This window comes from Talpa occidentalis, unplaced genomic scaffold (assembly GCF_014898055.3).
Source record: "Talpa occidentalis isolate TD23 unplaced genomic scaffold, MPIMG_talOcc4v2.1 talOcc4.95, whole genome shotgun sequence".
NCBI lineage: Eukaryota > Metazoa > Chordata > Mammalia > Eulipotyphla > Talpidae > Talpa > Talpa occidentalis.
The window spans coordinates 966-24,567 of record NW_023605361.1 but is presented as its reverse complement, the minus strand read 5'-3'; the positions used below and the strand labels follow the sequence as shown (position 1 = coordinate 24,567).

The following is a 23,602-nucleotide window of genomic DNA, read 5'->3' as shown; positions in this document are numbered from 1 at the left end:
GCTCTCTCAAGGTCCCTGAGGCAGTTGTTCTTGGTGCCCGAAAGAAAAGATTCAGACAGGCTTCATAAGATTCCTCATATATTTTCTAAAGAAAAATTTTGTATTATTTCATTTTGTGTAAAAGAAAAATTAACTCAGATTGCATATCAATCACAGTGATCAAGCTAAAGCTACAAAAATTATACCTTCAACCTTAATGCTTAGTTGTAAACTACGCTATAAAAGCTTTGTGCTTTTAAACTAAGTATTTATAATAAATAGGAAAGAAACAACCTCATACCAAGAGGAAACATCTCTACAATAGTGTTTAAAATGACAGAAAACAGAGTAGCGATGAGCCTGTAAGTCTAAATAAACACTTTTTCTGCCTTAAAACAAGGTGTTTTCCTTCTATTAAGTAAAAAGTATTTTACAGATCTCATTTCCAGAAACCAATTATTCACAGAGGAGCGTGGATATTTCAGATACAGAAAAGCTGACAACTTCCCCTTTTAATGGTAATAAATTTGCATGTAGATAGATCAAAAGAGCACAACTCAATAAAAACACTAATGTGATTTTGGGCACTTGCCTGCATCTGCTGGGTGAGCTCCCTGGCCAGGGGGGAGTCCTGGAGCGCATCCTCCCGCTGAGAGGCATCCGCCAGCACATTAACCGTGGCTTCAGCTTCTTGTATCCACTTTAGGAAGTTCTCCAGGTCCCTGCGGGAGGCCTGTACCGTCCTCAGCTCAGCCTCCAGGGCACTCTGTCTGTCAGCAATGCTGCAAAAACAGCATAACAGGCATGAACATCCCTCACAGTGTGACAGTCCACATCACACACGCCCTGCAGATACAATTAACAGCCAGCCCCAAAGGAACCCTTCGCTATTCAAGCACCGAACACAACTGAAGCTTTATTTATATGTGCATCTTGAAGGATCTTCAGTGGAGGAGTCATGAATTGTGAGAAGAGGGACAGGAAGAGACACATGGATATGAACAAAATCATATCCACACCCTAAAGAATACAACTTGTATATAACTGTATACAACTTGTATACAATTACCAGGTATCCTTTATATGTTATTTCAGTAACTTAGTGTAATGACTGACACTCAAAACACAATGGCATTAAATACTTGTACAAGGACTGAATGAATTAGAAGAAAGATTATGAAAAATAATCGGACAGGCCTACTTTACATATTTTTAAGCAATTGAGATTGATACATATTGTTTTTCTGCTAATTTAATATGTGGAAAACATTGCATAATCAAGTTTACATAAATCCTTCATTAAATCTACACCAAAATTAAAAGGCTATCCTGAAGATGCAGGATTTAAGAGATACAACAGCTATAAATTACAATTTTAAAACAATGCACCTCAAAACTTCATAATAAGAAAACAAACTTATTTTAAAACATGGGTACCAACAATTTCACTCCTGGGTGCCAAAAATTTCACTATTTAAACCCTAGAGAACTGAAAATATATGCTTACACAAAGATGTTATTTGTTTATAGCATCATTGGTTATAATAGTCAGAAAAGTAGAATCAACACATATGTTCATCAACTGAGAGAATAACTGATAAACAAAATGTAGTACACCCGCACATGAAATATTATTTAGTTGTTAAAAAGGAATGAAGAATAGATTCATGCTACGGCATGATGAAACCTGGAAACATTTCACCAAGTGAAAGAAGCCAGTCCCAAAAGAATACATTATGTGATTCCATTTATAAGAAATACCCAAAAGAAGTCAATCCATAGAGAAAGTAGATTAGGTGTTGCTTAGGCTCGAAGACTGGACTAGAAGGTGACCGGAGACTAACTGCTAATGGATCCCAGGTATCTTTTGGGGACTGAGTGATAAAATATTCTGAAAATAGGAGTATGGTAAGAGTTGCACAGCATGGTGAATAAACTAAAAATCACAAAGTTGTACACTTCAAAAGAATAATTTTTATAATGTATGAACTTTATCACAATTTTTAAATTCAGCATGTATAACAGTATCTCATTTATATATTTTTTCTGCCCATCCACTCTCCTACTGTTTACCATCCAGCCTCCTTTCTTTCTACCTGTATATATAGATAGAAGGTGAAATAGCTGGAATGTTAATATTAAAAGAGTTATTTCTGGACACTAGGATTTAAGGTGGTTTATTTTCCTATCTGCATTTTCCTGCATGTTTTTAAATTTACAACAAATATTTTTATACACTAATAAGCATATTCTCAAAAATGGGTAAAAGATTTAAATACACATCATAGAAAATAGATGGATGGCAAGTAAGCACGTGTAAAGATGCTCAGTATCATTAATCATCAGAGAAATGTAAATTCAAGCCACACTGCTATGTCAATACAAATAAGAATGACTGTGAAAATGACTATACCAAGTGCTGATAAGACTGTAGAGTAACTGCAACTCCCATACATTGCAAGTAAGAGTCCAAAACAGTACAGCCATTTTGAAAAACAGTTTGGTCATTTTTTTATAAAGGTAACCATGCACTTAATATAAAATTGTGCAATCATAATTCTAAGTATTTAAACACAAGAACTGAAAACATAGGTCCATGCAAAATCCACAGGCAAATGTCTAAAACAGCTTCATGTATAATAGCCAGATAAAGCGTGGTACATGCCCATAATGGAATACCATTTAGCAATAAAAATAAATTACTGATTCATGCAACAACATAGAAGAAATCTCAAATGCATTCTACTATGTGAGAGAAAACACAAAAGCTATATATTACAATTCCATTTATGACATTCTGTTATGTCATCAACCTTATCTCAGTATTTGCTTACTAAAAACCTTCTAACAGTGTTTGACTGCTTATCAGATTGCTAGCCTGCAACTCAAAGTCCTCCACAATCTACCATTAATTTTCTTTTCCAGTTTTATCCCCGAATTTTCTCCAATACCCTACTCAAGCTAAAGTGGTATGCTCCTTTTTTCTAGAATATTGTTAGTACCATGTCCACTTAAAAATTTTATAACCCCTTAAATGTTTTTACCATCTTCTCCACTACTTAAAATCTTACCCATCTTGAAGGGTTAAGGACTACCTTCTATAGTACATCCCAGTCCAATTAGCTTCTCTGATTTCAAGTCATGAAAGGCCAGTACTTTTCTTAACACAGAAATTAATCAGATGCATCCTGGGAAAGTCTTTGGGTTGTGATCTTATCATTAAGATTTCTTGTCTGTCCACCTATTCTTTAAACCCACTACACACAGAAGTGGTCTTTTGTGTCTCTATGTTATTATTACACTACAGTAAGCATTTGTAGAATAATGGTTTTCTATTTATAATAGATTTTTATAATCATCTCCCAAACACTGTTTTTCCAGAAGCTACTGAGAGATGTCTTACACATAACTCAGTTTGTAAGCTAAGAAAGAAGCAGCTATGAGAAGCACAACAACAAGTGAACCAACACAGGGAGAAGCAAACAGGCTCTCATATTAATGGTGAAAGGAAATCTAATTAAAGAGGCTCATGAATCCAGATCATCATCCCCATTCCAACTGCCATGTTTTCTGGTCTTAACAAAACTAATAAAGGACACAATCTGATAAAACAAGCAAATAACCCAAGAGAGGATCAAAACAAAAACATGATATCCCAGAAATTAGGATGCAAGCACAGAAAAATACCCAGGATGACAGCTATGCTGAAGACCTGGAAAGCATATCTCCAAAATAGATGTATCCATGAAAATATATTAGAAGTGATAAACTGCTTAAAGTGATTGAATGTATAGGAAATTATATTGTCAGGTCATTGGAAAAGGCAGGATGAATGACTAATAGGTGCAAAGAAACCTAAGCCTATTAAAACAAGACAATTATTAATTTCAGGTAAAACAAAATTACAGTAAACTCAGAGCTTAGCTCTCAATGATGTTTAGAGTGACATAATAATGGCAACACTGAATATCTGCATATCTAAAAATGCAATGATCACATGTTAAAGTCACTGTGGAAAATAGCCTGGCAATCCTAAATAATTAAATTATCATGATCCAGCAATTTCACTTCTGGGTTGTATACAAAAGAACTGAAAGCAGGGTCTCAAAGAGATCTCTGTACACCCAAGTTCAAGCAGTATTATTCACAATAGCTGAAATTGGGAGGCAACAGAAGTGCCCATTTACAGATGAACATATTAAAAAATGCACATATATATACAGTGGAATATTACACAGCCTTGAAGAGGAAAGGAATTCTGAAATGAGCCAGTAACAAAAAGACACTGTATGATTCCATTTATATGAGGACTTAGAGTAGACAGAATCATAAAGACAGAAACTGGGCCTCCCCTGCTGGCACAGTGGTTGAGCGCTAGGCTGCGAAGCTGCCCGCAGCCTCTGCAGCACCGGTTCGATCCCCGGCCACTGGCGAGGGTCCCAAATGGCGCACAGACCTCTCCTGCCGCCCGCTGCTCCCCTCAGCAGTGTACTTCATCAGTCTGTCTGTTCTATTCCCTGCTCTGGCTCTGGTGATTTCTCTCACCTTCCTGCGCTTCTGACAGTACCCCGTGCTTGTATAAATAAATAAATAAATAAATAGATAAATAGATAAATAAATAAATAAATAAATAAATAAATAAATAAAGACAGAAACTATAATGATGGATGCCAGGAGTTGGTAGTGGGGGAGGACTCTTTAATGGACAGAGTTGCAGTTCTGCAAGATGAAGAATTATTGGGATGGGTGGTAGCAAGCGTTGCACAACAATGCACATCTTTCAATACCAATGAACATTCAAAAATGGTTATTATAGTAAATTCTATATTATGTGCATTTTACTACCAAAAAAAGTGGAAAAATGGGAGATTAGGAAGGGAAGAAAACAGTGGCATAAGAAAGCTACATATTATATAATTTACCAGAACAGGATTAGAATAGATGATGTCTAATACTGATTAACTGAATATTTCCATGTTATTTAAAATATGGAAATGTATAAATAGCATAAAAAGCTGTAAGAAAAGCAAGTAGTGTCCCCTATGGCAGGGGACTGTGGCCAGTAGTGAGAGAAACACTATGTTTTGCTATAAACCTGTCAGTACTTTACTTTTTTGATATTCATATGCATATATTTCTTTAGTTTTTAAAAATTAGAAGTTACCCAGCAGAATTTGGGTGATTGCTGGTGGTTTTATCTCTCACCTTACCCTGCCCATGTTTTCAATTTTTGAAATAGCAACAGAAAAATATTAAGAATAACCAACCAATATCAATAATTACCAACCAATATTAAGACTGTGCCAAAATGACACTAGAAAGCAAAAACTTAAAAGGAGCAACATAAGCAGTTAATTATCTATGTTAAGAACACTCATAAATTTAGCCATTATGAAATCTAATAGTCAAAATCTAACATTTTAGATAATCAGCATTCATTGTTTTTAAGAATATTGATATGTACATAATAGGTTATGTGGCAAACAGCTAATGCAGCTCAGCTCTTAACTCTGCAGAATGCCTAAAGTAGAGAAAAGGATGCCAATATCTAAGAACCCCAGGGGTGAAGTCAGAGGATTCCCTACCCAACAAACATAAAGGTCCAGGTTAGCAAAGGAAGGTGGAAACCCAGCGCAACGTTGCCAAGGAGAAGTGAGCCAAGGGGATGGAGAACACCTGGCTTTTGACAGCATTCCATGGGGTCAGCGGCACCAGCAGCAGCACACTTCAATGACAGAGGAACAGTCTGAACCCAGAAGAAATACCCTTTATTATAAAACTAACAAATTATATACTGGTCATCATTAGGAAAGGATATTCTTCTTTATAAATAGTCACTTTATAAGAAATTGCCACAAAACATTTTTTAGATGATGCTAAGAGATGTTTACCACATTGTTTAGGAAAGCAGATGCGTGCAGCTTTAGATGAAGGCTGGCGAGGATCACCACTGCCTTTGGCAGCTGCCCATCTCCTCAAGCCTCATTGCCATCATTTCTAAACTCTGCTTGGCACACAAGGCTCCCCATGGTCTGAGTCTTGTTTATATCCCATGAATCATCTCACCACTCCAAGTTAATGCTTTATTTACCCACAAGAATGAAACAATTTGTAATCTTCAAAATGATCAATGTTTCTGTTCCATCCAGCGTTTTGCTTTGTATTTCTTGTACTCAAAATATCCTCTAAGGACATCTACCTTCACTAACTTTCCCCTTTCTACCTGGCTAATTTGTACTTACTCTCCAGAACTTAATGCACACACTGTCCAAACCAATGGTACCTCATCCCAAAGCATTCCATGATTTCCCTTACGATGCCTATTAGCATGCCATTGGTGCTTTAAAAATCAGCACCAACTTAATGGTATAAAGCAACACAACTGATCATCTCACAGCTCTGCAGGTTACCTTCTGACAGTTCTCACTGGACTAAAGTCAACATGTCTGCAGGGCTGCATTCCTTTCTGGAGCCTGCAGGGGTTAAGGCTGCATTCCTTTCTGGAGCCTGCAGGGGTGAAGGCTGCATTCCTTTCTGGAGCCTGCAGGGGTGAAGGCTGCATTCCTTTCTGGAGCCTGCAGGGGTGAATCCCTTTCCTCCACTTTCTGAGCTTCTCAAGGTTATTCACATTCCTCTGCTGTGGTCCCTTTATCTTCAAAGCCAGCAATACTGGGTTGGTCCTCATGTCACATCTCTCTGACCTACTCTTCTGCCTCTCTCCTCTGCTTTTTTAAGGACTTATGTGATGGAACTGAATCCACTTAGATAACCCATGAGAGTCTCCCTATCTTTGGGGCCTAGCTCATTGCATCTCCAATCCTGTCGAAAGAGGCTGTTTTCTGATTCGAAAGCTTTAGCTTGCAAATCATCAGTGCACTTGATACTCCCAGAGTCCACACACAGCAATTCAGCAAGTGCTTTTGAATAAACAAATACAAAAAATAGGAACAACATCTCCCTTCAGCAATATTTTAAGGAGAAAGTAAGTCATATATCAAGATATAGCAAATACTCAATATACATTTTTCCTAATCCTGGTTATGAATTTGTTTAAATTCTGGGAAACTAATTTTAATTATAGCATATAAATGTGCAGTTTAATAATGTGTACTGGGGAACTCTTTTAACTCACATATATTTGGTGTCCTGTTATTTTTGTCATTAGTAGAATCAACTACAATGAGAATAATGTCCATGCTGAAAATTAAATTCCATTTATAGAGGGAAACTTGTCTTCATAGCATGATAAGCATACATTTCAAAAGCATACAACCATAGTACATAATATTTTACTATATAAATTTATATATAATTTATAGTCTGATTTTTAAAATTATAATAATTAACAAGAATTCTTGAGAAAACATAGCTCCCAGACATCAATTCTCTGTATCGCCCATTTTACTCATTTTTAAAATTTAATTCCAAGGCTGCATTGTGGACTATACAAGAATAATTTAATCATTTTTCAAGGAATTTTATATAATTTATCATAGTATCTTAGGACCAGAAATAGTCACTAAAATTAAAGGCCCAGGAATACATATAGGCTAGCAAGTTACATTTAATGCCAGTTGTATACTTCTCGCAGACAAAAGAGACTTATTTCCACCACTTCTGTCATTTACTGTTGTATGACTTACGGTACATCACTTCAAATATGCAATCCATCTTTTAAATGAGAAACTTGGACTTGATGAATAAAGGGCCCATTTCAGGATCTCCAGGGGCCCTCGGAAAATTACATAACCTATCACAGAAATTATAAAATCTGCTAGATGAGCTCTTCTATTGTTACCTATCTCTGCTGTCTAATTCAGCTTCATTAAGAATTACTGCATGGAATTGAAATGTTACTGATGGGAATAGAAGAGTGGTATACACACAGCAAAAAGGCTGGGGAGCAGTAATGATCACCAAGATCCCGCCCAACACTGAACTTATACTAGTTTCTGATTCTCAGTGCAGAGTTTGCATCTATTCTTCTTGCTACATCTCAGAACAGTGGAAGTTCTGGAAAATGTGATGAGAGAATATAGGAAAAGGAACAGTATCCAGAAAAGATGATTTTAAGTTTAGGAAATTGTGGCAACTAGACAAAGGCAGAGAAGATTTTTTGTTAATCTTCTAAAATCTATAAATCAAAAAAAATTGATTGACTGAAAACTTAAAAGATACAACATTTGAAGTATAAAGGGTAGCTTTAGGACAAATAACATTTTCTAGTTCAAACAGATGAAGGTACAGACTAAAAAAAATTCTTTCGTGCAAGAAATGGTACAGACTGAAAATATAAATAGTTTCTCACAAAAATTTAAGGATTCCATGGGTGACAGATTTATAAGTTTATATTAAAGGGAACTGGGATTTTTTAAATGTAAACTCTTAGCTTTAAAAGAGGTTGTGGTTATAAAAGCAACTATGATATGCTACAAAATAGCTTATAGTCATTTTGTAGCATAACAGCACATGGCCACCCACATAACTGACTTTTTTAAATGGTATTTAAAAGATGTTAAATATTACTTGATATTTTAAGCTACAAGATATACATTGTTTAGTGAAGTTTGCATGTATAGATAATTGGTCAAAAGAGTGTTTGAACACAAAGAGATATGCAATTTTTTTCAGGCTTTAATGGAAAAAATTATCTTAGGAAACCCACAGATAATGTGCTGCTAAATTTTGAAATAATTAAAATTGACCTTTGCAGTTACATGAAATTTAAATATGTTTATCTCTTGTAAGCAGAAAATAGTGGCATCAGTAGTTTGAGTGGCATAGGAAAACTGAAAATGAAACAACTCTTTAAGCTTTTCAATGGACACCTTCACAAGGTAATTTCGCTCTTTTGTAAATAAAATAACATCTTTCTGAAAAAAAGTTCAGGGAAATGCAGTCTATTTAATGAAAAATTAGTCACTTCTGACATTCTCACAAACTAAGATCTTTTGGTGAAGAATACTTATAACACATAGATTGAACTATTCCCAACCTCTTAACAATTTGCTCCAAGGGAGTTATAGACACTCCCTTGGCTGCTAATGCCACACCATTAGCTCAGGAGAACGCCCAACCCATAAAATCTACCTACAACCTTGTAGAACCCAAATAATGGCTATCCCTGGGGCTGCCATTGCCAGTAAATATTCAAGACCACCGAGCTGTCTCCGTAAGAGGATTTACCTCATCACACCCTACTGCCCTTTTAGCTAAGTTATTATCAAACATTTTGTTTTCATTAGCCAACCAACATGGGCTATACTACTCCCTGCCTTTTCAATCTGTCCCAATTCACCCACAAAACCATTCTCCCCTTAGACCATAACCCTGTACTGCAATCAGCAGATTCCTCAAAACAATCCCTATACCTGTCTTAAGTGTAGTGGTTTCCTAGAGCAATCAATCCTTCTGCAAACTTTTGTTTTCCATACCACCATCCTTTATATACCCTGTCCCTTCCTCCCTGACCCTTCCTTCTAAATCTGAATCCTCACTATGTTTATTGGTGTCCTCTAGTATTTATAAGTATTTTGCTTTGAAACATTGTCGATTATGTAAGCATCCAAGATTGTCGTTGTCAGCCTGACTTCTTTGCTAGAAAAAAAAGTCTTTCCAGATTGCTGTAAATGGCTGCATTTCATCTTTCCTTATGGCTGAACAGGGCGCCACACCGTGGATGGACCACAGCTTCTTGATCTAATTGTCCATGGATGGGCACTTAGGCTGTTTCCACCTACACCTCCACACTCCTACCTACACACTCTACCTACACACTCTTTCTACCTCCTACCTACACACTCTTTGTCTCTCTTCACAACAAACTTTTCTGAGATTCTTTCTACAAATTGTTTCTTCTTCATCACCTCATTATCTAGCTTCTACTCCCATCACTCCCTTAAAACTGTTCTTTTCAAAATCACCAGTAATCTCCAATCTATAGAATCCCATTTGTCATGTTTTTTCTGATTTCTCAGTAGGATATAAAATTCCCTCTTAGAAATACTCTCCTCTTGGGCCTCCCTGGTGGCACAAGGGGTTAGGCGCCACACTGTGAAGCAATCTGTAGCCTCTGCAGCACAAGTTTGATTCCTGGCCAGCCAGGGAGCAACCCACATGGTGCAGCAGACCTCCCCCTGTCTCGCCCGCTGCTCCCCTCCGCAATGTGTTTCAGTCAGTCTGTCTGTTCTGTTCCCCACTCTGTCTCTAGTGAATCCTTTCACCCCATGCATCTCTGGCCTGTACCCTGGTTCTTGTATGCAAAAATAAATAAATCTTTAAAAGAAAAAGAGAAATACTCTCCTCTCTCCATTCTCTCTTTGAACTATTCTCTTCTCACCACTTTGAACACCACAAATCTCAGGTTTCTTTCTACTTCTTCGGTAGGTGTTTAGGGTTCCCTTTCTTCTCTCCTGTTTAGTTCTAAGAAATAAGCCAAGCATCTTTTCTTCTCTATCTTTAAACCTTCACTAGTGATCCACACAGTTAACCTCCAATGTAAATGCTGAGAACTCCCAAATCCACATCTGAGAACACCCGAGTTCCAGATTCAGATATTCAATTGCTCACATGACCTATAACCAGGAGGCAAAACATCACCTTCAGTGAACATGTCAAGATACAATTCTTGATTTTTCTGTCCCCAACACTCCTACAACCTGCCCCAGGGAATGGTGCCACCACACATCAGTTTACATAGATTGCTTCCAATCCCTCACACCACATATGTAATCTAGCAAAACATATTTTCTGTTCTCAGAATATATCTCAGAATCATCATCTTTCCACAACTGTTGTCACATAACCCAGGAAGCCCACCATTGCTCACCTAGACCACATCATTTACTTCAACATCCCTTCCCAATTATTCTCTTATATCCCTATAGTATTAGATAATGCCACTCCCTCTGCTTAACAATTCTAGTAGCTTTTCATTTTACTTAGAATATCTAAACTCTTTCCTGTGTCTTACATGACCTGGCTTCTGACTCCTCCTTCACCATATCTCAGACCTGTACCAATTATTTATACTATTTTAATCACATTCTATCCTCCTTCCTGCTTCATGACTTGTACATATGCTGTTCACTGTGGGAGTCTTTTTTTAAAAAAAAGATTTATTTATGCATACAAGAACTGGGGTACAGGCCAGAGCTATAGGGGATAAGAGGATTCACCAGAGACAGAGTGGGGAACAGAACAGGCACACTGGCTGAAATACACTGCTGAGAGGAGCAGCAGGCAAGGAGAGGTCTGCTGTGCCATGTGGGTAGCTCCATGGCTGGGGATCAAACTTGTGCTACAGAGGCAGCAGATAGCTTCACAGATTGCATCTTAACCCTTGTGCCACCAGGGAGGCCCTACTCTGGAAGTCTTTTCAGATGGTTCCTCGTAAGCTGAATCAGCTCAAATATCATTTCTTAACTTATGCTTTTTAAATTTATCCACGCTAAGTAAGATCCTCTTCTGTGATTCACCTTCTGAATTTCCTTTTCCTCCAATACAGTCACCTATAATTACATGTCATTTTCTTATTTACTATAAGGTTCTGTCTAGGAAAAGTTACCTGGAGGTAGTAATAGGGCATGTTTATGGTGGATCTTCAGGGCTGATTACAGAGCTTGACAAAAAGAAAGCTAGGGCCTCCCCAGTGGCACAGAGGGTTGAGCGCAGCGCTATGAAGCTGTCTGCAGTCTCTGCAGCACGGGACCAATTCCCGGCCAGCCAAGGAGAAACCCACATGGTGCGGCAGACTTCTCCTGTCTCACCCACTGCTCCCCTCAGCAGTGTTTTAGGTCTATCTGCCTGTTCCGCTCCCCGCTCTGTCTCTGGTGAATTCTCTCACCCTCCCGCACCTCTGACCTGTAACCCAGTTCTTGTATAAATAAATAAATCTTAAAAATAATAAAAAAAATTCCTAAAAAAAAGGAAGCTAAACATGTACTTAATTAATTAACTCACAAGAAAAAGAAGAAATGAAAGCAAAATCAAAGGCTAAGGGCCTTGAGTTTGTTGATATGGAATTATAAATACTGAGAAAATATTTACATGCTTGAGTTTAATATTTACAAAATGGAAACAGTAACATTCTTAGGCATTTACCACAAATATATTGTTGGTAATTTTTTTAAAGGCAATAAAATAATACCTGAGATATTAAAACAATATAACAGAAGAGGAAAATAGTCTATTTTTTACACATTTCTTCTTTGCCAGCTTCCTTCCCAGCTCAGAAGAGAAAACTAAAAATTAAATGCAAACAATGAAAACAAAAGAAACAGGTTGAAAAATAAAGGTGACCTTCAGGGAAAGAAGTAAGCTTTTGAGAGGATAAATCAAGTTGACTGACCCAAATCTCTGAACCTCGCACTGGTGTGTAGACTGGAGGATAAAGCTGCCAGAACTTCTCACCTGTCTCATTGATTTGGGAGTGACAGCTGCTACAATATCCATTTGTACAGCACAAAGCTTGATCTGGTTGATGTCAAGCCAGACAGCACAGTCCCAATATGAGTATTCTATATTGATCATTCTTAAAAGGAACTGACGAAGCTTAACAATGGATAAATGCTGAATAAAAAATATTTTATTTTTAATAATCTATAGGGACATGGACTAACCACTACTGCAAAAATCATAACAGAAATGATGGAAATTTCAAAATATGCAATAACAAAATTGGGAAAGCAATTAAAAGTAAATTCAAATTTTTGGAAATTAATCTGTTTTCATAACAGTCAAGACCTTCTTTAGTATATACAATATTTATGTAATTTCTTGGGAACTATGCACATTCCACATATTCAGCTGAACATTATTAATGTTAATTAAAGTTAATTAGAAAGACAGTATCCTTTGAAAAGAAGAAAATAAAATTCTTTCACTAGATAGTCTGTATATATGCCCTCACATGAAATAAGTCTATCTTTTTTCAATACAACACCCTACATCTCTAGAATGGTTAGGCTTCTGCTTAGGCAGAAAACACTTAAATGCAATATAAATTTAGCAATGTGGTGATTTTACTAACTGCTATGACCTGTAGGTGTGTGCCCCCACCCAAATTCCTATGTTGAAACCCTAATGTCCAATATGAAAGTATGAGGAGGTTGGCCTTTGGGAGGTGATCAGGTCCTGAGGATGGGGTTCTCATGAATGAGGTCAACATCCTTATAGAAGAGGTCCCAGAGAGCTCTCTCACCCCTTCCATTATGTGAGGATACATAGAGAAGTCTGTAACCCAGACCCAGAACAGGGCGCTTACTCCACCGTGATGGAGCCCTGATCTAGGACTCCCAGCCTCCTGAACTGGGGAAATACATTTCTGTTGCTTAAAGCTACCCAGTCTGTGTATTTTGTTAGAGTAGCCCAATGGATACTAACTTAGAAATTAATATATGTTTTTTAAAGATTTATTTATTTATTCATACAAGGGCTGGGATACAGGCCAGACCTCTGGGGTCTGGGGTGGTGGTGAGAGGATCCACCAGAGACACCAGGGAGCAGAACAGGCAGACTGACTAAAATACACTGTGGAGGGGAGTAGCAAGCAAGAAAGGAGAGGTCTGCTGTGCCATGTGGGTATCTCCCTCACTGGCTGGGGATTTAACTCGTGCTGCAGAGGCTGCAGATAGCTTCAGAGTGCTATGCTTAACCTCTTGCACCACTAGGGAGGCCCAGGAATTTGTATTTTCTAAGATGATTCATCTGGTAAAAAAAACATGTAGGAGAGTTCTATTGCATTCAGTGTACTGATAATCAATTATCTTACCAGTGTAAGTAGAGACTATTCAAAATGACTTTGATAACAACCAAATCTTCCACTAATTGAACCATAGGCAGTACTGTGAAACAGTCTGAAAAGCAATGGATTTTTGAGGAGAACAGTATATGAGCAGATGATGATGACTGGAGTAACATTTTGTTTGACACATATCATGTACAAGGAACTTGCATATCACAGCAATCCTATACATTAGATATGGTCTCTAATTTAGAGTCAAGAAAGTTGAGACTTAGTGAGTTGAAATAACTTGTTCAAGGTTCACACTGTTAACAGCAGATAAAAGATTTTTATCAAGGATGATCAGAAGCCATAGCCAGTGAGTTTTCTCTTTTAACATGACACAGGCAAGCTATGGCTTCTGGGAGATAAGGGCAAAGAGAAAAATATATAGTAATTAGTGATTCTGGATATGCTTTACAGATATTCTTTATAGAATAAAGTCATTGTCTCATTACCTTTCAAATATTTTAGCACAAGCAACTATGTGTGCATTTGTATGTATATGTACACAAATATACATACACACATATACATACACATACACAAACACACACACAAAGGACTAAAAGAACATTTCAGAACCAAATCAAGCATCTTAAATCTCACTACAATCCAAAAGTTACTATAAGTACATGCCAACTATCACTACTCAATTTATAGTTAAAAAAAGCTTGTTAATTGTCATGAAGAGATATAAGGAACAAAATTCCCAGGCAGAGTTCTGGGTAAGATATGTCAGTTAGTTTAAAATGTATATAAAGACTTGTTGCTTACGGAATCCAAAATAGCAGAAGCCAGGTAAGAACTTTTTTACATTAGATCTATTGTTATAAAGGCATCTATGACATACCACCCCCAAATAGGGTCTGGGTGACGACCAAAAAACACATTAATATTTTGCAATTAGAAATAAGACCATTCTCAGTAAGTGGGGTAAAGCAAAGACTAGTCAATAGCCTCATGTCAATTCAAAGCTTTCGGTTTATCAAAGTGTACTGAATTCTGGCAGCATAGATAAACGGACTGTGGATGAAAAGCCAACTTAGTTAGGCCAAATGTAATTCATATGAAACATTTCCTTACAACTGATATTAAACAGGGCCTCCTTGGTGGCACAAGGGGTTAAGCAATGCACTGTGAGGTAATCCTCAGCTGCGGCAGCATGACTTCAATCCCTGGTCAGTCCGGGGAGCAACCCACATATTGCAGCAGAACTCTCATGTCTCACCCGCTGTTCCCTTCAGCAAAGTATTTCTGTCTCTGATGAATCCTCTCACCCCCCCATCTCTGGCCTGTACCCAAGCTCTTGTATGCATAAATAATCTAAAAAAAAAAAAACAACTGATATTAAACATATCACAAACTATGCCACAACCTCAGTGTTCTATGTGCAAATGCAATAACCCCTCACCCCTGCAGAACTTGGCTGACAATGATGTAAACACAAAACAGTTGGGAGATAAGAGGAAAGGTGTGTGTGAGGCCTCCTAGCAGTTTGACGGCGGGCACAGTGCCTACGTCCTGCACTGACAACACTTAACAGCAGAGGCCCCCATATCTGTAATCAGTCTGGTTTCTAAATGCATCATAGGTAAGAAACAGTAAGTGGAGTCACAGACAGATCCCAGAGGCGTGTACACAGAGCTGCCACCAACATTAGCAGACAGTCTGCTAGCCACGATCCCATCTCTGTCTGAGCTGTGTGATCTTGGGTATTCCTTACATTCTTTGGCTTCAATTTATTCATAGACATCACATTGGTGAAAATTCTGCCTGTCTCCTACAGCTGTTGTGAGGATTAATTGAAATAATGTATGTGAAGAGTCTGACAACAAGAAGATACCCAATAAAACATACACACTAAAAAAGCACAAAACCTCAGAAGTATAGTAGTTAGAAAAAAATTACCAATTCTTCAGAATTCAAGAGTCTGGAGAGTATTATTATAATTTTGTAAAGAAAAATGTCATGTTAGCTATGCTATGTGACTTTGAACATGCCATTTTACATGCATGAGCCAGGCAGCACTGAATTAGAATTGGAAGTCTCAGCAGAAACAGTCAGTAGAAACAGTAAGTAATTACCACATTAATTTTAGTTCTTTGTGACTGAGGGAAGTGGAAAAAATTCACTCTTTGTTATGTACAAAGCATAACTATAAAGTTCAGAAACAGATACATAACAAACCTACAGTATTAAAATTTCACAGAGGGCAGAGATCTGAAATGGCTTCTTAGGGGGTTAATTAAAAAAAAGACTGAGTAGGGCCTCCCGGTGGCGCAGCGGTTGAACGCTGGGTTGCGAGGCTGCCAGCAGCCTCTGCGGCACCGGTTCGATCCCCGGCTGCTCCCCGGCCACCGGAGGAGGGGCCCACATGGCGCGCAGACCTCTCCTGCCGCCCGCTGCTCCCCTCAGCAGTGTACTTGGATTCTTCTGCCTGCTCTGCTCCCCGCTCTGGCTCTGGTGAGTTCTCTCACCCTCCCGCGCTTCTGACTGTACCCAGTGCATGTAGAAACAAAACAAACAAATGAATAAATAAATAATAAATAAAACATGCCTCTATTAAAAAAAAATTTAAAAAAAAAAAAAAAAAAGACTGAGTAGGCCTTGTTTAGAAGAACTGTAAGGCTGCATATAGCTATTAAAGCCTTTAATTTTATCTTCACAAAAATGATTGGCATTCAAAAAATGTTTAATATATGGTCATAAACTATGTTTAAGGCAAGAAAAGATCTATATACTCTAGAAAGATTCCCAATTAGAACAAATCAAAAAATTTATAATTTTTGGATAAACATACAAAAACTATAAAAGTTGGAAATAAAAATTGTAATCATCATTATGCTTGAATAAAGAAAATCCTCTTAATACACAAATACTCCCACCATCACTCATGAAGCCATCACCCACAGTTTTGTTGTATTCTCCCTTGTTTATAGATAACTAAATCTTGTCTGAATATTAATATATTTACCAATTTCCCAAAAATTACAGGAAAAAAATGGCATAAGGAAATCTACTTGTAACTAGCATAAAATTGGAACATTGTAGTTGTCTCAGCTATGATAAATGAAAGATCATCTTGGCATGTAATTCATTTTTAATTGCCTCTTCCATCTAGCCTAACTTCTGCTGTCTTAAAATATTTACAAAGTAAAAGCAAAAAAAAAAAAATTGGAGGTGCTAAATAAAGCAGGCCATACATTCTTAAGTGATCAATTTTTCTGGCATTGTTTACAACAAAAACAACCTCATAACTCTAATATGTAAATTTTTGGAAACACATAATGTGTGCTTAAGGATGATCTCCATTTATGTTAAAGCTGTTTATTTTTTTTTTTTTTTTAAATATTAAATTTTATTTTTATATTCCCCACACAATTGCAAACGCCCATTCTGACCCCAATCCTTCCCCTCCCGCCCCCACCCCCCAAAAAGTGTCTCTGGTTCATAGTTTTTTGTTGATTTTGATTTTCACTTTCTTATATTCATTTTCCTGGTCCCTTATTTAAGTTTTCTAGATTCCTGCTATGAGTGAGACCATCGGTATTTTTCTTTTTCTTTTGGCTTATTTCGCTGAGCATGATCCCTTCCAGTGCCATCCATGTTGCTGCAAATTGCATGTGTTTATCTTTTTGAATGCTGAGTAATATTCCATGGTATATATGTACCACATCTTCTTGATCCAGTCATCTATTTTGGGCATTTGGGTTGTTTCCAAAGCTTAGCTATTGTAAACAGTGCTGCTATAAACATAGGAGTGCAGGTGCTCTTGGAATTGATGTTTCTGTGTCCTTTGGGTAAATACCTAGGAGTGGAATTGCTGGATCATATGGAAGCTCTATGTTAGTAGGTCCAGAAATCTCCACACAGTAAAGCTGTTTATTTAACTGAGATATAATTGATATCTAACATCGTATTAGTTTCAAGTATACTACATAATGATTTGACACTGGCATATACTGCAAAATGATTACCACATTAATTTTAGTAAATACTCATCACCCAATACAAAGTTACCATTTTTTTTCTTGTGATGGGAACTTTTAAGATGTACTCTCTTAGCAATTTTCAAACGTACAGTACAATATTATTAGCTGTAGTTACCATGCTATATACTATCCCCCCAACACTTAATTATTTTAATAACTGGAAGTTTGTACAATAAAATTATTTTCAGTTCACCCTCCTCTCTGCCTTAATTTTGGATTTATTCCCATAGCCAAATAATCTCTTAGAACAGCTGTATTCAAATGCTAGAAAGACCAAGATTACATAGCTATATTGTGATTTAAATATTTGAGTTTTTGTAGTTGCTGCCCCTGCCCTGTTTCCTCCAGAATCCCAGGTATATATAGCAACACATTTAGGCTCATACACTGCCCTTATCATTCTCTTTGAGTTTTTCAAAAATGTCTACTTTATAGATTCTAACTAAAAATGGCATCCTAAAAATGTATAAAATGTCAAAATGTTATTAAATATTAAGTCATACTTTATTACCAGTGATATATAACATAAAATGCTTGAATGTTATCCATTTTATTCACAAAATAAATGTGTTTTGATATCAAGTTAGATTTCAGGCAGTTGTAATGCATACAAATATATAAAGATGTGCGTGGAACCATAATTTCATTTAGACAGGTATTCCCAATACTATGTAAGTAAACACTTTTCTACTGATGATGAATATAAATATGCAATCTTAAAGAGATGCTAAGCACTGTTTATAGTTCCTCAAATCCTAAGTGCTCAAGTGACACAAAAATTTCTTATAAGCACATATCTATTTTAGACTGTTCCAAATATACTAGACAGAATAAGGAAAGAAAAGATAATAAATTAGTTGGTGACTAAATGACACACAGCACATTTCAGAGGTCTAGTGTGTGCATGCTCAACTAATGAGATTTGGCCAAACAGCACACTATTTTAATGACTATTAGGGACAATATTACCCTAAAGCGTCTGTACCTAACACAATACTCCTTCCATCAGCATGGGACCAAATATTGGAGGTAATACCAAGAGGCAGGAGAAAATCAGAATTCATATGATAATCATTGGCAAGGCTCAGATTTATTCAAGGAAAACCACTGTAGAAATTCAGGTAGATAATGTATATATTCAATATATGTACAGATATATACATAGAGATATAGATATTGTGTGTGAGTATGAGTGTGTACAGTCTGTGCTGTGATACTAAGTACAACCTAAAAATGGGAAAAATAATGATAAAATGAACTTCTAATTGTCACATATTTGGCATGTTTCCTGAAAAGGCCAAAGCAATCAAACTCTCATCTGCCAGGGCCTTCACATTACCTTTGTTTGAGACTGATCCATGATGTTTTCAGGTACTCAGTTGTTTCTTTCACATTTCTTGTGTCATCATTACTGTATTCTTCCAACAATTTCTGCAGGACATTATCGAACGCCATTATGATGCCATCACCAGGGCCCAGTTCTTGAAGCAATATCTAAGGTATAATTTCAAGTATAATTGTTAGACTTGCTCACTCAGTAATTAGTATGATCAAAACACTGGGCCATCCCAGTAGGCTGTAATATATTTTGGACACAGATATCAAAAGAAGAAAACAAAGAAGAAAATACTGGTAGGTAAGCTTAAAACAAAACAATCTAGAAGTGAAAAGGAAAATGTCTAAGAAAGTTATCAGGCACTTAACAGATGATATTAAAAGATTATTATCTTTTCCTCCTTGAGCTCCTCCGTTACCTAAAACCACTTGTGTTTTTCATCCTCTCTGCTATTCACCTGATCCTGCAGGAAATCCATCATAAAGGGATAACTTAGAATTCCTCTACATGTTTAGAGAAATGGAAAAGGCACTAAGAAGGAAGTCTTCTGTCTCTCTCCCCTGGATCTCCGAGTGTCTACAATGTGAAGTGCTTGGAACCAAGCAAGGTTACTGGGAATTCCTTGAATAACTAAACTTCTGCTAAGCGTATCCATAGATCTTGGTTCCTTGATGTGCTTACTCCATCTCTGAGAGCCCCTGGGTCAAGATACTCCCCAAGAAATCTAAATGACAAATGAGCGTTCCTATAATATTTTACATGGAATGAGTAGCATAAAAATCCACACTGAAATTTCAGAGAACCATAGTGTTGATTAGGAAAGATTATTCTGAATATGATGATTGAACATTGGGACCGCTTTTAATTGTATGCTCAAGTCTTATGTCCAGGACAATCAGCTTGGCTGATTACTACATTTGAGTCATTTAGTACAAACAGCCAGTAAATATAAGTGGGGTAAAAGATCCAGGAAACTGGGACTAGTGTCCTCGTGCCTTTTGGATGTTAACTGTGGAAAGTCTACTTGCTATCAGTTTTAGATTTGTTTCCCATATATTCATTATTATATTCTCCATAAATGTACACTCATCTTAAACTATCTAAAGGGAAAATAAATGGTACACTAAAATATAACCTAACAACCATAACTTCCAATTCAAGAATGACTTCTATGATTGTAGAAAGAATATAAAACAGCACCTTAAAAATACCTTAAGTGCTAAATATCATCCATTCTGATCTGTCATGAAATGGATTGCAAAAAAAAGTATCTGCTGTGACGATACTGATAAAATGGTTTAGTTATAAAAGTATCAATAGAAATTAAGATTATTTGTGATTTAATGTCTTCACTACTCAAACAAAAGATTCAGGAAATCTCACAAATAAAAACAACCTTCAGGGTAGAGATGGAAACCAGCAAAAGGAGAGTTTCTGGAATAGTAAAATATTCTTTTCTAGACACTTGTTCATGGGGGTGTTCCATTTGCAAAGAGTCAGTTCGTGTAAATCTAGGACACCTGCATATTTCTATTTATTACTCCTCCAGAAACTTTTCAAAAACTTCCCTGTCAAATTCTTTATACAAATTTCAATATGTACTCTTAAGAATTTGAAAAAACATCACATCATAAAAAAGTACTAAGCATTACATAACACACAAGTATAGCCAACACACTGATAGTGGCAAAAAATATCTGAGTCTTACCTGATTATCAGAAATCTGCTTGATAAGGGGGTCCCGCCGTGCTTGCTGAAGAATATAGAGCCGAGCCTCATATTTTCTTATCAGCTCTTCGGTCTCCTCCCTGTGGTCATCCCACTGTAGGCTGTCGATGGTCATGTCCTCCAGCTGCTGCTGCCTTAACTCGACTCCATGCTGAGTGCTGTCCCACTGGTTCTTGACCTTTTCCACTGGAGGAGGCATTGAAAAAATAATCCCAGAAAATCACTATTAGGAAATGGAAAAATACCTGATACCAAATGTGTCATAAATAAGTTTACAAATAGAAGAGAAAGGAGACAAGTTGCACATACATTTTAAAGGAATTTTAATACATGCCTGGTATATTATACAACTGATATATTTCTAAAACTATACTGAAGAATGAAGTTTTGGATTAAACTCTATTTTAAATGTACTAATTCACAATAAAAATAGCTGATAAACCAAATTATAAATAAAATAAATTCCTATCTGGTTAGATGAAGGCAGAGTTTAACAGTGCTTGATACATATACATGCATACAAATTTAAGATGTAAATATAGTCACTTGTCATCCTCAAAAGAGATGCTCTAAGGTAATCTTGATTTTAAAATAAAACCAACCATTTAAATATGCTTTTCACGCTTGTTTTACTGCAAAATGAAATGCTTCTAAAAAAGTATTTTTGTATGCTCAAGTTCTAAAGAAACATTAAAAGTAGATTCAAGTTTTATGAATCTAAGTTACCCAGCAGCTCTTCAACATAAAAAAAAAAATCCATGCTGATTCTTTTCCTCCTTTTTTTCTTATTTTTTTCCCTTCATATGCTCTCTTTCTAGTATCTTTCTCCCCTCTCCTGTCTTCCCCTTCCTTCTTTCATTTTCTCTTTGTTAGCATCAAGTTAAGGAAAAATTTAAAGAAACAAACTTTTGATTGATCATCTTAGGGGGAGTGATCTTGAGGTACCAGAATAGAATCAAAATACCTTTTCATACGGGGAATAGTTGACTTTCTTCCCTTCCCTATGCGGGGTAATAAAACACCTCCCAGTTTATATACTGCCACAAATATTTATGAAGTATCTATTTACATCAGGTACTGTGAGCGCCTCAGGGCCAGAGAGTTGATTATTCACCATGTATGTAGAGGAGAGAATTGAAGTAACTGAGATCTACGAGGTATTTATTGGGGGAAAAGGCTGCCACAGTAACTGAAGGTAGAAAATGTTATAGTTCACGAGGACCAAAAGAGGATAGGGAAGACTTCACAGGGAGAGTGACATTTTAGTTGCTGAGTAGAATTTCACCTGGGGAGAAAAGACCAAGAGGAAAAAAAGTAACACAAATAAAATAAGGAGGCTAGGAAATGTCAGGACGTTTTAAAGAGTATATATAGTACAAAATAGCTACAGACAGGGTCCAGGGCTATACGGAGGGAAAAATGCAGTGGACTCTGATGGTCCCCAGATGACATTCCTGAGAACTGAGACTGTTTTGCGTGCTATACAGATTTTACAGATGCTCTAATGCCAGAGAGCAAATTTCTTATTATTGTTCTACATGTTTTTGTTCCCTTTGTTCTATTTTGCCTCTAAAGTAATTCCAAATTAGTGCTGGGCATATAAGTACATAGTAGTGCTCAATAAATATTTTGAGAATGAATTTTGAGAAGATGAGTTGAGAGATGGGAAGATGTGGTTTTGTTCCCAGTCTGGAAAATGAGTTCCCTACCCTTGCCCTGTGCATCTCTATGCTCCTGTTTATATTTTCTTGCAGACTAAACCAGAAAACCAGACAAAACTGGCCGAAACCAAAACAGAGAGAAAAATAAGACAAGATATTTCTGTTGCTGCCAGGTCATAAGCTGCCAGCTCATGACCACTGTACAAAGCACATCTGCCAGCACTATAACCAGCTGTGTATAAATTGATGTCAATTAATACTTTAAGGAATTTCTAAAATAACTGTTATACAATGTTCACCAAAATAAAAATAAGAGCTACATTTATTAATAAATCACAGCATCACATAACACTAATTACTAGTTGAATAATCTTTGAGTGTATGTGTACTTGAGACAATTTTCAGGAAAACAGGATAACATATAATCTTTTAAAACTCACATTTTTCTGTGATTGCTGTTCTCACATCTGAACTGGAAGCTTTATTTTTCAAATTCTGTGCCAATGTGAAAACATAATCAAGCTGAGGATGGCGCTGTTCTAAATCAGCTTTTGTGATCTGTTGAGAAGAAACGATTGCTAAGAACAGTTCAAAAGTGATATAAGAACTCTCATATCTATCAAATTGCTATCTTCCTCCTATAAGGAATAGTGTGACACTGATGATGCAGCAGAGAAAGCAGGATCTGGAGTTAAATGTTTCAAGTTCAAATCTCAGCTCTCCCACTTCTTACCCAGATTTCCAGTAAGGCAATTTATTTCTGTGTCCACAAAAGAAATAATAAACTACTTATGATTCATATATATCCAGTCTGAGGAAATTCAATTGATGAGCATCCCTTTGAAAACTGAAAAAAATGCTCTGAAAATATTAACAAGTATTGCTGTCAGTCATGCCTTGCATGTCTGCTATCAGGTGTGAATAGAAACTAGTGTCACCCACAGAAATGGAGGTGAGTTAAAAGAAAAATGCTAATTTGAAAAATTGCAAATTAAATAACCATAGACATGAAAAGCTATAGCTTTAAAAAGTTACTGTTTTTCAGTACTGATAAATATGGCAGAAAAGTTGACAATATCAGGAAGAGAATGTTTTAAGTATAGAACTATATTTAGCCCTA

At 36.6% G+C, this 23,602-nt stretch overlaps 1 protein-coding gene across 1 annotated transcript; it reads right to left on the bottom strand.

Annotated features, from left to right (window-relative positions):
- Window positions 1-386: 386 nt before the first annotated feature.
- Window positions 387-23,091, bottom strand: LOC119237467 (utrophin-like). The gene is made up of 4 exons (XM_037501505.2): window positions 22,923-23,091; window positions 20,802-21,007; window positions 19,097-19,251; window positions 387-761 (listed from the first exon to the last, which is right to left on the bottom strand). The coding sequence occupies exons 2-4, from the start codon at window positions 20,934-20,936 to the stop codon at window positions 461-463; spliced, it is 591 nt and encodes a 196-aa protein (XP_037357402.1). The 5' UTR covers window positions 20,937-21,007; window positions 22,923-23,091; the 3' UTR covers window positions 387-460.
- Between the last annotated feature and the right edge of the window lie 511 nt (window positions 23,092-23,602).